At 39.3% G+C, this 13084-nt stretch overlaps 1 protein-coding gene across 1 annotated transcript; it reads left to right on the top strand.

The window, feature by feature from the left end:
* Window position 1: 1 nt before the first annotated feature.
* Window positions 2–8568, top strand: CDC37L1 (cell division cycle 37 like 1, HSP90 cochaperone). Its single transcript, XM_053466150.1, has 7 exons — window positions 2–153; window positions 1415–1696; window positions 2878–2965; window positions 3740–3855; window positions 5363–5485; window positions 6578–6742; window positions 7816–8568. Exons 2-7 carry the CDS (start codon window positions 1430–1432, stop codon window positions 7900–7902), a joined length of 846 nt encoding a protein of 281 aa, XP_053322125.1. The 5' UTR covers window positions 2–153; window positions 1415–1429; the 3' UTR covers window positions 7903–8568.
* Window positions 8569–13084: the final 4516 nt, after the last annotated feature.

Raw genomic sequence — 13084 nt, 5'->3', positions numbered from 1 at the left:
TGTGCCATGTTAGCTGAGGCAAATTTAGGAGTTTAGTCGCGCCTGGTCCAGCGAGAGGGCAAGTTGTAGCTTGATTGGCTCGCGCTACCGGAAGAGGAGGTGTGTGCACGTCCTGTTGTGTGCCTTTTGATGTTGTTGTGGTATAGTTAGCAGGTAGGTGTGTGCCTTGTCAGATGGGTTCGTTAGAGGGTTATGTTAAGCATTTACGTGCCACTAATATTTAGACATAGGTGTTGCATGTTGTGGAAGATAGGAATTATTCGTAGCTTCGTTATGGTGTTCTATTTATATGCTGCTCTGTAGATTTATACTTGTAAGCAGATCTCTATGTGAGCGCCTATTCATCAGAATACCAAGGAATGTGAGAGGGTTCCCAGCAGGTTTATCCCAGTCATGATAAACAGTTTCTTGGGGGGGGGGGCTGAGTGGCCAACTTACGCGTGAAACTAAGTTGCAGCCCTCAAGGTGCCAACACGATATGTTGGTGCCTACCCCTGGTGTATTGTTGGTTTTACCTTCTAGAAAACACACGCACTCTCATTATTATTAATATACTTTATTTATAAAGCTCCGACAGATTCCGCAGCGCTGTACAAAGACGACAATTGACAGCAATTGACATACAGATACAAGAGGAATGAAGGGTCCCGTTCCCCGTGCATGCACACACTCTCATGCATGCATGCACACATGACAGATTGGCGGATAAAATGTAATATAAAATATATATTTAATTGTGTTTGGGGATGAATACAGCAATTTAAAGAGTATTCCATATTCTATTTAACTCTTTTTTTTCTCTCATATCTGAGGAACTTAAAGGGCAGTGGTAGCAGCACATGGGCTCCATCTGAGAAGCCACCAAACACCTTGCACTGGTACTGTTTAATCTAAATGTATTTAAATATATTTAGATTAACCGGGATGCTTCTTCGATGGAACCCATGTGGTGCTGCTGCTGCTGCTGCTACCGCCATTACCCCTCCTTCTCACTATCTCTCCTCTTTCTCACTATCTCCTCCTATTATCTCTCTGTTTTCCTATTATCTCTCTCCTCGTTTTCATGCATCTGTTCCTACAGACCTCTGTTCAGTGGTCCATTGTAGTTTCTTAATTTTTGCTATTTATTGACATATTATTTATAATAAAGTTGAGACTATAAAAACGTTGGTCTAAAGAGAATGCAATATTTGTCCTTGGGGAAATAAACAATTGTTTGTGGGCACACTAAACAAGGAGAAAAGGAATGGTGGTTAAAAAAAGCTCTGGTCACGAAAGGGTTCAAACGCCAGTTCAAAAGGGGAAAGCCAGTGGTATGTACATGTAGTGTACATGATCAGACAATATCTAAGCACTCCAAGATATGTGTAAATTATCAGCCGTTAATAGCCGTATAAATGTTTCTTTCCTTCAGAAACAAAGACGTGGCATGGACTTGTCTTGCCCACAACAGACGGAGAATGTCAGTAGTTCTGTGGCATGCAAATGGAACCTCGCAGAAGCACAACAGAAACTGAACAGCTTAGCCCTTCATAACTCGGAGTCTATAGATCAAGAACAAGCGAAGGCCAAAGCCGAGGTATCTGAACTTAGGCGCATAGAAGACGAATGGAGGCGGAAGGAAGCAGCTTTGCCTCCTGGTGAGAACTGGGGACTGTCCACTGCAGATGCCCTTAGTCAAGATGTATTTAATAAGGTACTGTAATTAACTGTTATTACTGTTGGAGAAGGACCAAGTAAACATTTGGTGTAAGTGTATTGATTATAGCGCACCTTAATAGTTTGTATTACCATTAAGGGATTTCAAAAGAGAGAAGGGGTGATGGAAGAGACGTTAGAATAAGAGGTCGTAATCTAAAAGTAAGAGGTTTACATGTAATGATAAGAAAATTTTACTTTACTGCGAGGGTGGTAGTTAAGTGGAACAACCTCTCAACATAAGTGGTGGAGGCTAATACAGTAAGGGAATATAAACATGCATGGAAATTGGCAAATGGTTATCTAGAATCAAAAGATGATCAGGGACTGATTAAGATTTGAGCCTTTACATCAGGCAAAACGGGGCAGACTAGACGGACTGAATGATTCTTACCTGCTGTCATTCCGTGCTTCTAAAATTATGGATCAAGTATATCAAAGCAATGGGCCTCTCCTGAACATATTTTAGGGTCGTAAGTCAATATTGAATAGACCCCATTGTATGTGTCAACAGGTCCCAAATAGCTGATGGACCCGTTTGTGATATTGTTGCTAATTTTCATTATTAATTAGAAAAAACCTATGTAAAGTGTAGGTGTTTTGGAGGGGACGTACCTGAAACGACCAATATCGACAGCAAAAAATTGCAGTGTCTGAACTAGCTTCTGGGGTTTCTCCCATATTGCTTGCCTACATTGCTTTTTGCATACTATTTTGTATGCAGTATTTGGGATCTGCAGATCACTTTTAAACAAGATGTTTTACTATAGTTTAGAAGGGCTTTTGACAAATCAATGTTTTTTAAAGGAATAAGCAAAATGCCTTTAGAAAAAGTGAAAACGATAAACAAAGGGAGCTTTTATGACCCATTCCTCTTACCAAATACACAAATGTGTCTGTGTGTGTAAATATGTATGTATGTATGTGTGTGTGTGTTATATGTATCACCACATTGAAAGTGTAGAGCACTGCGTAATATGTTGGCACTGAATAAAAGATAATAATAGTGTAAATGTATACATGCATAACTACGCCATCTATTCAGATTATGGGTTTATTCTGTGTTTAGCATATTCCATTAAAAATAAAGACATTCAATTCCACAATATACTATTAGATAGTTACAGGGACTTGCAAATTAAGTTACATTGTTAATGTTTGTTTCTCTTTATTTCACAGAGTTTCATTAATCAGGTGAAAAACATAGATGAAGAAGATCAATCAGCAACTTTTATACAAAAGTACGAAGGAAAGATTAGACATTTTGGTAAGTAAATGCATTGTATGCATTGCCTGTGCACTTAGTTCTGTAATTATATGTCCATCTCAGCCAAATGATGTTGGGGCAAATCCTAGATAATTATTTACCAGGCTTTTACTTATCACTTCATGACATATAGGTTTCCAACTGAGGGGATGGATGTATTATTTGGGTTGATGATAATGGAGATTGTCAACTTGCAAGCGCAGGCGGTGATTCTCCTCCTGTACCACTATGTGTTAGCTTGTGTTGCTGTTAGTGTCAATTTTCAGTCTCCTCTCTTGTAATAGCACTATGGAATCTGCACAGGCTCTGTAAATAAATGTAGTGTAATACAATACCGGATTTATATTAGATTTGTCACTTATTCCTAAATAGTTCCTGATTTGTTTTTAGCCAGATAACTTGGCATCCTAACATGTAAAGCCTTTTACTCTCTTCTCGGGTTGCTGGAGGAGGTCACAGGGCTGTGGCACATTTAAAAGGCCATTTCATTTTTGGGGAGCAGCCTTTGCGTGTTCTCTATGCCAAAACATTTACCCAGGTGCTAAAATTTGGCTGCCTGCCATCATGAAAAGACCTGAGAAGCTCAGCAATTTTCACGTGTAATAATTGGAGAAAGTCCCAGAGTACAGTTCCCCATGATTTCGGGTAGTTTAATGCCTTCTAACCGTATCATAAAATCACTCCTAATATTGCTTTAAAAACAGAACTGCACATTTTATTAACTGATATTACCCCACTAAATACATCGGGCTGACCGCTGCTTTTGCTTTCTAGGTATGCTCAGTAGATGGAATGACAGTCAGAGCTTTCTTTCTGAATATCCAGATCTTGTTTGTGAAGAAACTGCCCAGTATCTCCTTTTGTGGTGTTACCATTTAGAGAGCGAGCAGGTACAAACACGCTGTAGTCATTTATTTTTGGTCAATTTGGTTTTGGCCTTTCTCTGTATATATAGAACGATCCAACTATTTAGATCAAGTAAAGGGAAACTAAAGAAATGTTTTTGATTTAATGTTCAAATTTAAATTTTTTTCATTATATATTTTTAAAGGAACAGCCATGCTTTATTTAAAATATGCCTGCATAGTGCTTCAGAGGCACTACAGTAAGCACACACACACGTCTGTCCATGTCCTTCTCAGGTCCTCTGGCTCCTTTGTTGGGAATTTTCAGCAGCCTTTTCCATCTAATAAAGTAGATATCTATTAGTAACGAGTGTCATTAATTTAAAACTGGTCTTTAGAACAGATAAACCAATATAAAGTGGGACACAAAACAACCCATCAGGAAAGGCAGATTATTGCACACCATCAGGCAAAGAAAAGGTGGTGGCTCATGCGAGGATAGCCTCCCCTCTCCTGGAGGGAGGTGACCAATAAGAGAAGTGTCCATGTCATCCTACAGAGAAGGGCGACCAATCGGATATGAACCTGCCTTTTTTGGCATGAATAGGTTCCCAGGTTCAAACTTTATTATATGTGGTTGCCCAATGCTGATCCTGGGATTACTCTTCATCATCTGGGCACCTGCGCTCCCATCAAGCATCCCCAGTGAGTCACAATATCTTAATCAGTCCTGAACCCAAACAGCCATGGCGACGGACAGAGATCAGTGCCGTATTCTGGCCCAGTCTGAGTAGTCTGAGTAGTAGGTTCAGTGGGACTGCAACCAAATGACTCTAGTAGCTGGTTTAAATGTAGATCACTAATCTCTCCAACTTGGTTGTACATTATAAAACAAGTGGCATACATTGAACATATTTGAGCAGCTAATCATGAAAAGTCAGTTCCCTAGCAAGAAAAAGGCCAAATTAGTATTATGTATTTATTTTATAACGTTAAGGTGTCTGAGAAGTTGTCGAATGTCCAGCTCTGTAAACTTTGCTTTAACCCAGCTGCTGGTAGTTGTATGTATGTGTGGCTTACACGGGTCTAGCATGAACCATATCCCAGATAACTTAATTAAACATTAGAAGGACACAAAGTATTCACTCAGAATGTCAGTGATTTTGCTCTGCATAATTATAATCAACACTGAAATGGTTTGTCATTAATTTTCAGAATTCACTATATCACAGTAATATAGTTATACGCTATAGAAGTCCCGAGTCGGCTAAGAAGGAAGAACTACTAATGTGCTTGTAGGCTAATTACAGGACAATCTGCCTTTCTGGAGTGTGTGAATTTGTTTTGGATTTGGTGACTGTTCCTTTAATGTATGTATTTTTTTTTTTTTTTAAAAGATATGCATAAATGAAAATCTTAAGAGATTAAAATTTAATTACTATCTTTCTTCCTGTCGTCATATATTACATCTAAGCAGAGATACCTGTTACAGAGCCCTAGACCAAGTCCACATTTCTTGTTACTCCTTAACATCCAGATTTACTTTTTACAGAAGAAAGCTCTCATGGAACAAGTGGCACACCAAGCTATTGTCATGCGCTTTATCATTGAAATGGCAAAGAGTTGTAACGTGGATCCAAGGGGTTGTTTCCGTTTGTTTTTCCAAAAAGCCAGAGTAAGTAATTCTGGTCATCGTGTTGGATGTTTTTTAAGCTATAAATTGTAAGGAATATTAGTTTTACTAGCATGGTTCCTCTGACTGCATTTCTTAGTATATACTGTGTGTGTAAGTCAATGGCTGTCCATGACTTACAAGCCCAGCAGGAGGTTGCAAACCACATGACACCAAGAGTTCTGGCCCAGCGGGTGCCATCAGCTCCCCGCTGGACCCGCCTCCCCAACCCCGTTTGGGCACAGCTTCCAGATACCACCACTTCCATGCTGGCCAAAAGGGGGGGGGGTCTTCCACGCTGTGACTATAAAATAAGAACCACAGAACAAACAAGAGCCAAACGCATCCATGATAAAAACATCACAAATTTCAAGGGGGGGGGGTGCCTGACCTTAGGCTCCAGGCAAGAAAAGAGGTAAGAGTGCCTTTGTCCTCACCATTTAAACCCTAGCATGCAACAATGTTGCGCCCCACTGCCCAATGAGGGCCACGGTTATCCTGACTTCCCCATGACCTGACCTGGGCCAGCAGTCATATTCCCCCTTTCCTTATATTCCAGGGGGACCCTGTCTTCCTGTGTTGGTGGTAGATGGTTGGTTAGGTGGGGCTTTGCCTGTTCTCTGTCCTGCTGTTTGGTACACATGCATGTATTGGTCTCTCTACATAATTAAACTGATTATGAGCATTTCTCTGTACTTTTTCCCCCCTCCTCCTGTAAAGCATGAATTATGCTATGTGTGAAAGAGGAAGAACTGCAAAAATGTACTGTACATCGAGGCTTGGCAAATCTGAATAAAAACTAACCACAGTTTCTAAAAATGCAGATTTATGTAAAAGCCTAAGGGATGTACTACTCTGCTGTGTCTACGGAAACCCTTTAATATGCCTTAATTTTGTCTTCTAGGTAGAAAAACTAAATAATTTTTTATTAGTTCTGGTTAATTCTTCGTAAGAAACGTTTAATTGTGATGTCTTCTCTTGGTTTTCTTAGTATATATAAATATTATTAATAATTACGTCTTTGATTCGTATAAGAATAGTGATTTGATTGGCTGGATATTATATTACAATTTAATTTTTTTTTTTAATATACAGAACGAGGAAGCTGGGTATTTAGAAGCCTTCAGAAGTGAACTGGAGGCATTTAAATTAAAAGTTCGTGTGCATGCTGAATCCCAAAGACATGAAGCTGCAGCACAGCAGAATATTTCTTTTCCTCCTGATCCTGGATGCATGTATATGCAACAAAATCATCAACAGGTGCGTCATACAATGAACGTCAGTCTACATTTTGTATCCGCTGTAGTATATGTGAAATTTTATAGTTTGTACTATTGTAACACTGGTTACTTTTACTCCTCTCAGGATAACACAACAATATTTCAACCCTTAAGGTGGATCTGCCATTTTTCTCAAATCCTACATTTTACAGATTTGATATGTCATAGGGGCCACTATTTTAGTTGCACAATTATTCCTCCTGTTATTCTATGCCTTTGCTGGAAATCCTCCATGATTATTCCTGACTAATAATAATAACCGACAGTCTTCCTTAACTGACATCTTCCAAAATGTGTACTAAAGCAGATCTTTTCCACCGTGCTCCTGACTTATTCCTGTTTGATTGCAGCCTTTAAAATATATATTTGTTAAATTTACTATATGTAGATTTATGAAATTAATTTAGAGTAAATATAAGGGCTTATGTTTATTTAACATTAAATGTACATAACGTTCAATCTTAGGATACATGTTGTCTGGCTGTTAACACATCAACACACAAGTCGATGGATATCTTTCGCTCCTAGTGAGTAGGTTGTGCTCACTTACTGCATCCCACTTGTTGTAAACAGTTTATTTCTTTGGTTCCATCCAAAGTGCGTAAAGTGAATCTATATTATTAAAAGTATGTGGACACCATAACACCTTGATGAGCTTGTTGGACCTCTTGTTCCGAAACCATGGGCATTAATATGGAGTTGCCCCCCTCCGTTTGCAGCTATAAGAGCCTCCACTCCTTGGTGTTTTCCACCTGATTTTGGAGTGTGTCTGTGGGAATTTGTGCACATCCAGCCGGTGCAGTCTGTGTCTAAATTGCTATGCTTTCCTGTTTCTTATTTATAGAAAATGTTATTTTGAGTTTCCATTAGGGTTCTGAACAGTAGTATAGTAAAGTTAAAAAGTGGTGCCAATTGGTTACCAAGATTGAAAATGTTACCTTGGTCCACTCCGTAATAATCAAACAGAACAGCATTTAAAATGCCCTTACGATTATTTGTGTTTACTTCGTGTTGTATCCGTTAATCTTATTAAATCTCTGTGTCACTTCACAGGGCATTGTTCAATGTCACCAACACAGTGATTACAACCCCTGCGAGCAAGTAGAAGATGAGGATTCTAAGCTGATGGACATTCTATGACGGGCTGTGCTGCAGTGGAGATGTTAATGCCACGTGAACTAGTGTGGCTGTATTCTTATAAGTGGCACTTACTACTGCTCAATGCTGCACTTTTATTTATTAGATACATTTTTGACAGTTTTTCGGCCCGCCTGAAATTTTGTTTGTGACGTACAGCGTGGACAATTTGCTGCTATCCGTCTTACAGGAAAGTGAAATTGAATGCTTCTGCTACGAGTAGAAATTGCCTTCAACCTGCAACATTTCTTCATGAGGAAAAGTATTAAAAACATGAATAAAATAATATTAACAGTAAAATCGAACTGTTTACTTTAGCTGCCCTCATATCCTACCCCCTTTCAGTAACTATCTAGAGTAATAACCACCGCACAGCCGGGAGTAGTCATTTACCGTAGCAGCCTGGGCTATAGTCACCGTTACAACTTGATGGGGTCACTCACATTCACATATTACTGAATATAATCTATAAATTCAGTCACAGTGGGTGGATACATATTGATTTTAACACTGAATTTGAGTGAAGTTCTGTTTATCCAAATGTTGCAGAATGCGAGAGACACGTGCCTGAGTATTAAAATGTAAGAGAACAAAAGATGTTGATATATTTGTAACATGATTCTTATTTGATATGGCAAAATAATTTCTAAATAAATACATAAAAATGTACTTTTTTTTTTCCTCGTTTGAGAAAATTCTGCAACATACAGAATCACATTAATTTCATAAATATTTAAACAAAATCAAGTGTAAAAATGGTAGATCTGTCACTCTCTGGACCTTAGCGTAAATAACGGCTTATGTTTTAAGGGTTTATTTACTAAAGCAAGAGTTTACAGAAGAGTTGCCATTTCAGCTCTATTCATTATGAAGGGCCAACTCGTGTGCGCGTCTCATGCTAGAAGGGAGTTTCAGCACCTCAATAAATGGATAAAACAGTGAGGGTGCACAAAAACAAATTCGCTTATCTGTAAGAACAAATGAAATATACATCGCCAAGATTGAACAATCTACAAAGATACACATGCAACAAAAAATAAAAAGCAACATGGTTTAGACACGTTGGTAAAAATCAGGATGTATCACTCTTGTAGTAACATTTTAATGAGCCCTATGATCCAGGCTCAAAGATATCAGCACTCGGTACATGTGTTTCCACAAAAACATTCTCAGATGTAGGGGGAGCCAAATAATAATAATTAAAAAAAACTAATAAATAATTTTCAATTTAAAAACAGAAGTATCACCTTACATTCTGGATACTTGTCTTTAGTCTCCTTCGATGTCCCAGGAGTAGATGGTCAGCGTGTAAAGTGAGTTCCATACAGTGGAGTCGTGATCTTCATGTGTTCTGCTCTATTCAGTGGAACTTCCGCTTTTGCGTGGCTCCGCTCCTCTGATGATGTTGACGCGTTTCCCTGCGTGCAGCTTCCTCCAAGTATAAGAAAAGCAACCATAAGTGAAAAGTCTAATATCGCCAGATGGGGGCAAACCATGATGACATAGGAGACAAAAAGTGCTGGCATGGGTTTCTAGCAGTGGCATCTGCAGTGCTGTTTCCACGTGGTTTTTATTTGATCACATGTGATTTCCAGTTTCTAAAGAAGCCCCTATGGACGTACCGGTACGTCCTGACCTTCTTGCAGCAGCAGGGACACCTGAACTCCCCCCTGTCAGCAGAAGCCAGCATCGCTGGCTTTCTGCTGCCCAAGTTCATGTAACAGCTTCTGGCACAAACGCCAGAAAACAGTTACATTTTTATATGCCTGATCGCGTGATGGGGCATTCCTTTCCGGGTCGCGTCACTGCTGACCTCACCCAGAAGGTCATCGGAGGACATCATAGAAGCTCCAGCAAAGTGCTGGCAGCAGTGGAGGTTGTCCATCGCGTAGATGTTCACCGGCTGCCCTTACAAGACACCAGGGAGTCTGGAGCACGGGGGGGCAAGTCTGGGGGGGGCAGAGTGGCATATAGGGGGTATAAGGCATACCAGGGGGCACAGTGTCATTGTAAATGTGTAACTTTTTTCTGTCTGGCCCCTGGTTCATCACTGTGTATGAAGATGAGGGCTGTGCCACCTTTCAGACTTCTACACCTTGTTAAAGATTCTTAGGTTATGATAGTGTAAAGCAATAGAACATCCTGACACTTCATATGCCGTACAAATTAAGGTTCCCACCAAGTAATCCACAATTCACCTTAATTTGACTTCCAAAAGTGATTTATGGTGGAATGCAATAAATCATTAATAAGCCTGCCTAATTCGGTATCCATGAGAAAATGTATGTTGAGCGGGAACTGTTGCTGTCATGGGATATGGATATCCAACAAGATGATGATAAGCTCCAGGCTCTCTGACTAGTCCATACAGTAGCTTTGACTTGATGTTAGAAAAAAATAATTCAAAGACTTGACTGCCCAAGTTTATTGTGTCACGGTTAAGGACATAAAAGAGGGCCAGCTAAATTAATTCATTAAAACTGCATACCCAGTGCTTGTCCACCTTCATAATTGTTTTTGAGACATTTATTTTAAACATTGACATAATGGAAGCTGAGATTAATGGCATCTTATAGCAGGATCAGTATTTTCTGTTACTCTTGTGTACACCTCTGCTTCTACTGGCCCCCACATATTCCTATCTGTTCCCAACACTTTCAACCACTAACCTCAACCAAAATGCGTAATCTACTCTGCCAGCTTCAAACTCCTCTCCCCGACCACCTCTTCTGGTCTTTCCTGGAGGATTAATTCTCCTACACACACTGGCAGACACTCACTTGTTTATTCGGATTTTATGTGAATTGCAAATTTACCAAATTTTGGTAAATTCATCGATTTATACGAAGCTTCGAAACGCCTCTTTAAGAGGAATACTTTAAGACTTATCAGTATATATTGTCATGAAGGACTCCCCTGATGTCCCTCTGCTAGTAGCTAAGTAGAGAAACATTAAGTTCTTTCACAAAAGTCTAAAGCAAGCAAGTAGCGTATCCCTGGGCCTGATCCAGGATGGTACCCCAGCTGCTCCTTACCTCCGCAGCCACTACATTCTATGCCGATTACTGGAATTTGACATATCTGGGAATGCTGCATTTTTGGTACACTGCGCTAAGCAAGCTCACTGCGGAGGCTGTGCCAGATAAGCACAGTTCTCCATAGTATATGTGGGCCTGTAACAAGGGAGATCTGATCTTTTACAGGCCTATGGAGCAGTGACACGCAAGGAACCAACAGGGCAATCTGGCCCCACTTATGAAGGAGAGAGGCTACCGTGTCCCCTGGAACTGCCACCATAGGGCGTCTCTAGAATGTGCCATTGTACAGACATAACAGATTCAGATACAGTTATCGAGAAAAGCCATACATAAACTTTTTTTTTTACTGGACCACACATTTACAGTACCAAGTAAATTTTCACATCATGGTAGGCATATTAATGTTGTGCTTTCAACCGTCAGACCTACATATTCTTAGTTTTTTCACATTGTTAGAGAACTGTAGTTCACATAAGTAGCAAGGAACAGTAGAGTAAAACATTCAGATAAGCTTGTGTGATGTTCATTTGAAATTATATATACATAATAGAAACACATAGAAGTATGAATTCTAAGGAGCGGTGATGTTATACAATACACTCAAGACATGCAATTAACAAATATACATAAACACATCCGGCATGTCTGATCCGATGGACAAACCGGAGGTCCAGGGAGTAAGAACAGCCACCAGACTACTTAGGCACTTCAGCATATACTAATTAACCCCAATACGATGAAACTCCAATTCATAAGGCTTTGAAGGGAAAGACTCGGGTTTCCACCGTTCTTCCTATCTATCACTGCCCACGTAGGAATACAATTTTCGTTTACATTTAAAGTTTGTAATGCAATGGTAACCAAAATGTTATGGGGGAGAAAGTCATGTATATGGCAGATTGTATTTTTTAAGTTCACTGAATAAAAACCTTTTCATTCCAATTAAGAATAAACTTGTTCTTAAACGAAATCCCCTAAACCCTGACTGTCGACAGCCTTGCTAAGGCTTAGATTGCTTGCATGGAGTAGACCCACAAATGTAATTAAAGGTCATATTAATGATATGAACATTATGTAGATATTTGTGATGGCGTGTCATTGGCACGATATTTAAATGGATTCATATTTTATGGTATTACATGAGGAGAAAGAAAAAGTGGGCACATAAACATTCATAGAGAAACTATAGATATATAAATGATAAAAAGATAAATCAATAAAATACCCTCTAAAATATTTACCAAATTAAAAGTTTATATGCCTACGACTTTCAGGCAGTTCCCTAAGAGTTCAAGCTAACTAGGGTTTATTTCCTAAAAAGTTGATTCATGAGTTTTGTGATCATACAATGCTCTCTGTGGAAAGCGTGTAATATCATATTATTTCTAACAATCCAAGCCATTGCCCCTCCCTGATTTTTTGAATGGTTAGAAAATATTTATTTTTTATCCTTATTGTTTTCATGGAAGTGAAAAAAAATTTCTAATGCATTATCAGTAAGAAAGATTCATATTTTACATTCTTTAGAAAATTACATTCTTTTAAAAAGTTTTCTAGGGATGCACCGAAATATCGGTGGCCAAAACGTATCGGCTGAAAACAGCACTATCGGCCAAATGATGAAATAATTAAAAAGAAGCCAAAAATAATCGTCTGCAGGGGCCCTGCTGCTTACCTTACTGTGTTGCTCAGCAGCGTCGGTGAATAGGTATATGAATGAGTGAATAAATGAAGGTGTGACATATCATGGATGTATAAGTGGAGGGCATGGCACAGGGAGACCCCATTTGTTGTGCATAATAGAAATGTGATTGCTAAATTACATACATACACACACACACACACACACACGATTACGCACATGCCCAGGCAACCAGTACATACATACATATATACATGGTGTCATTCAATCACACTGACTATCATGCCCAGGCAGCCATCACATGCTACAATCACTCAGATTCCAGCATATACTGGCTGCCTGGGCATTATAGGAGTTTAATTGCAGGTATCAATCATTTTTTTTACATATATTTTCATATACATGGTGTCCTGGCATGATAGGAGTGTGATTGCTGACTGTTGGCAATTACACTCCTATCATGTCCAGGCAGCGAGTACATGCTGGAACCTGGGCATGATCCTAT

This window comes from Spea bombifrons, chromosome 1 (assembly GCF_027358695.1).
Source record: "Spea bombifrons isolate aSpeBom1 chromosome 1, aSpeBom1.2.pri, whole genome shotgun sequence".
NCBI classification, from domain to species: Eukaryota; Metazoa; Chordata; class Amphibia; order Anura; family Pelobatidae; genus Spea; species Spea bombifrons.
This window is presented reverse-complemented; position numbering and strand designations above follow the sequence as displayed.

What these genes read in the sequence shown, in the direction of transcription:
- CDC37L1 (XM_053466150.1), top strand. Translation starts at nt 1,430, where the DNA reads ATGGACTTGTCTTGCCCACAACAGACGGAGAATGTCAGTAGTTCTGTG. An exon ending in TGTTTTTCCAAAAAGCCAGA is followed by an intron (nt 5,486 to 6,577) that starts GTAAGTAATTCT and finishes TTTAATATACAG; the next exon opens with AACGAGGAAGCTGGGTATTT. An exon ending in TGCAACAAAATCATCAACAG is followed by an intron (nt 6,743 to 7,815) that starts GTGCGTCATACA and finishes GTCACTTCACAG; the next exon opens with GGCATTGTTCAATGTCACCA.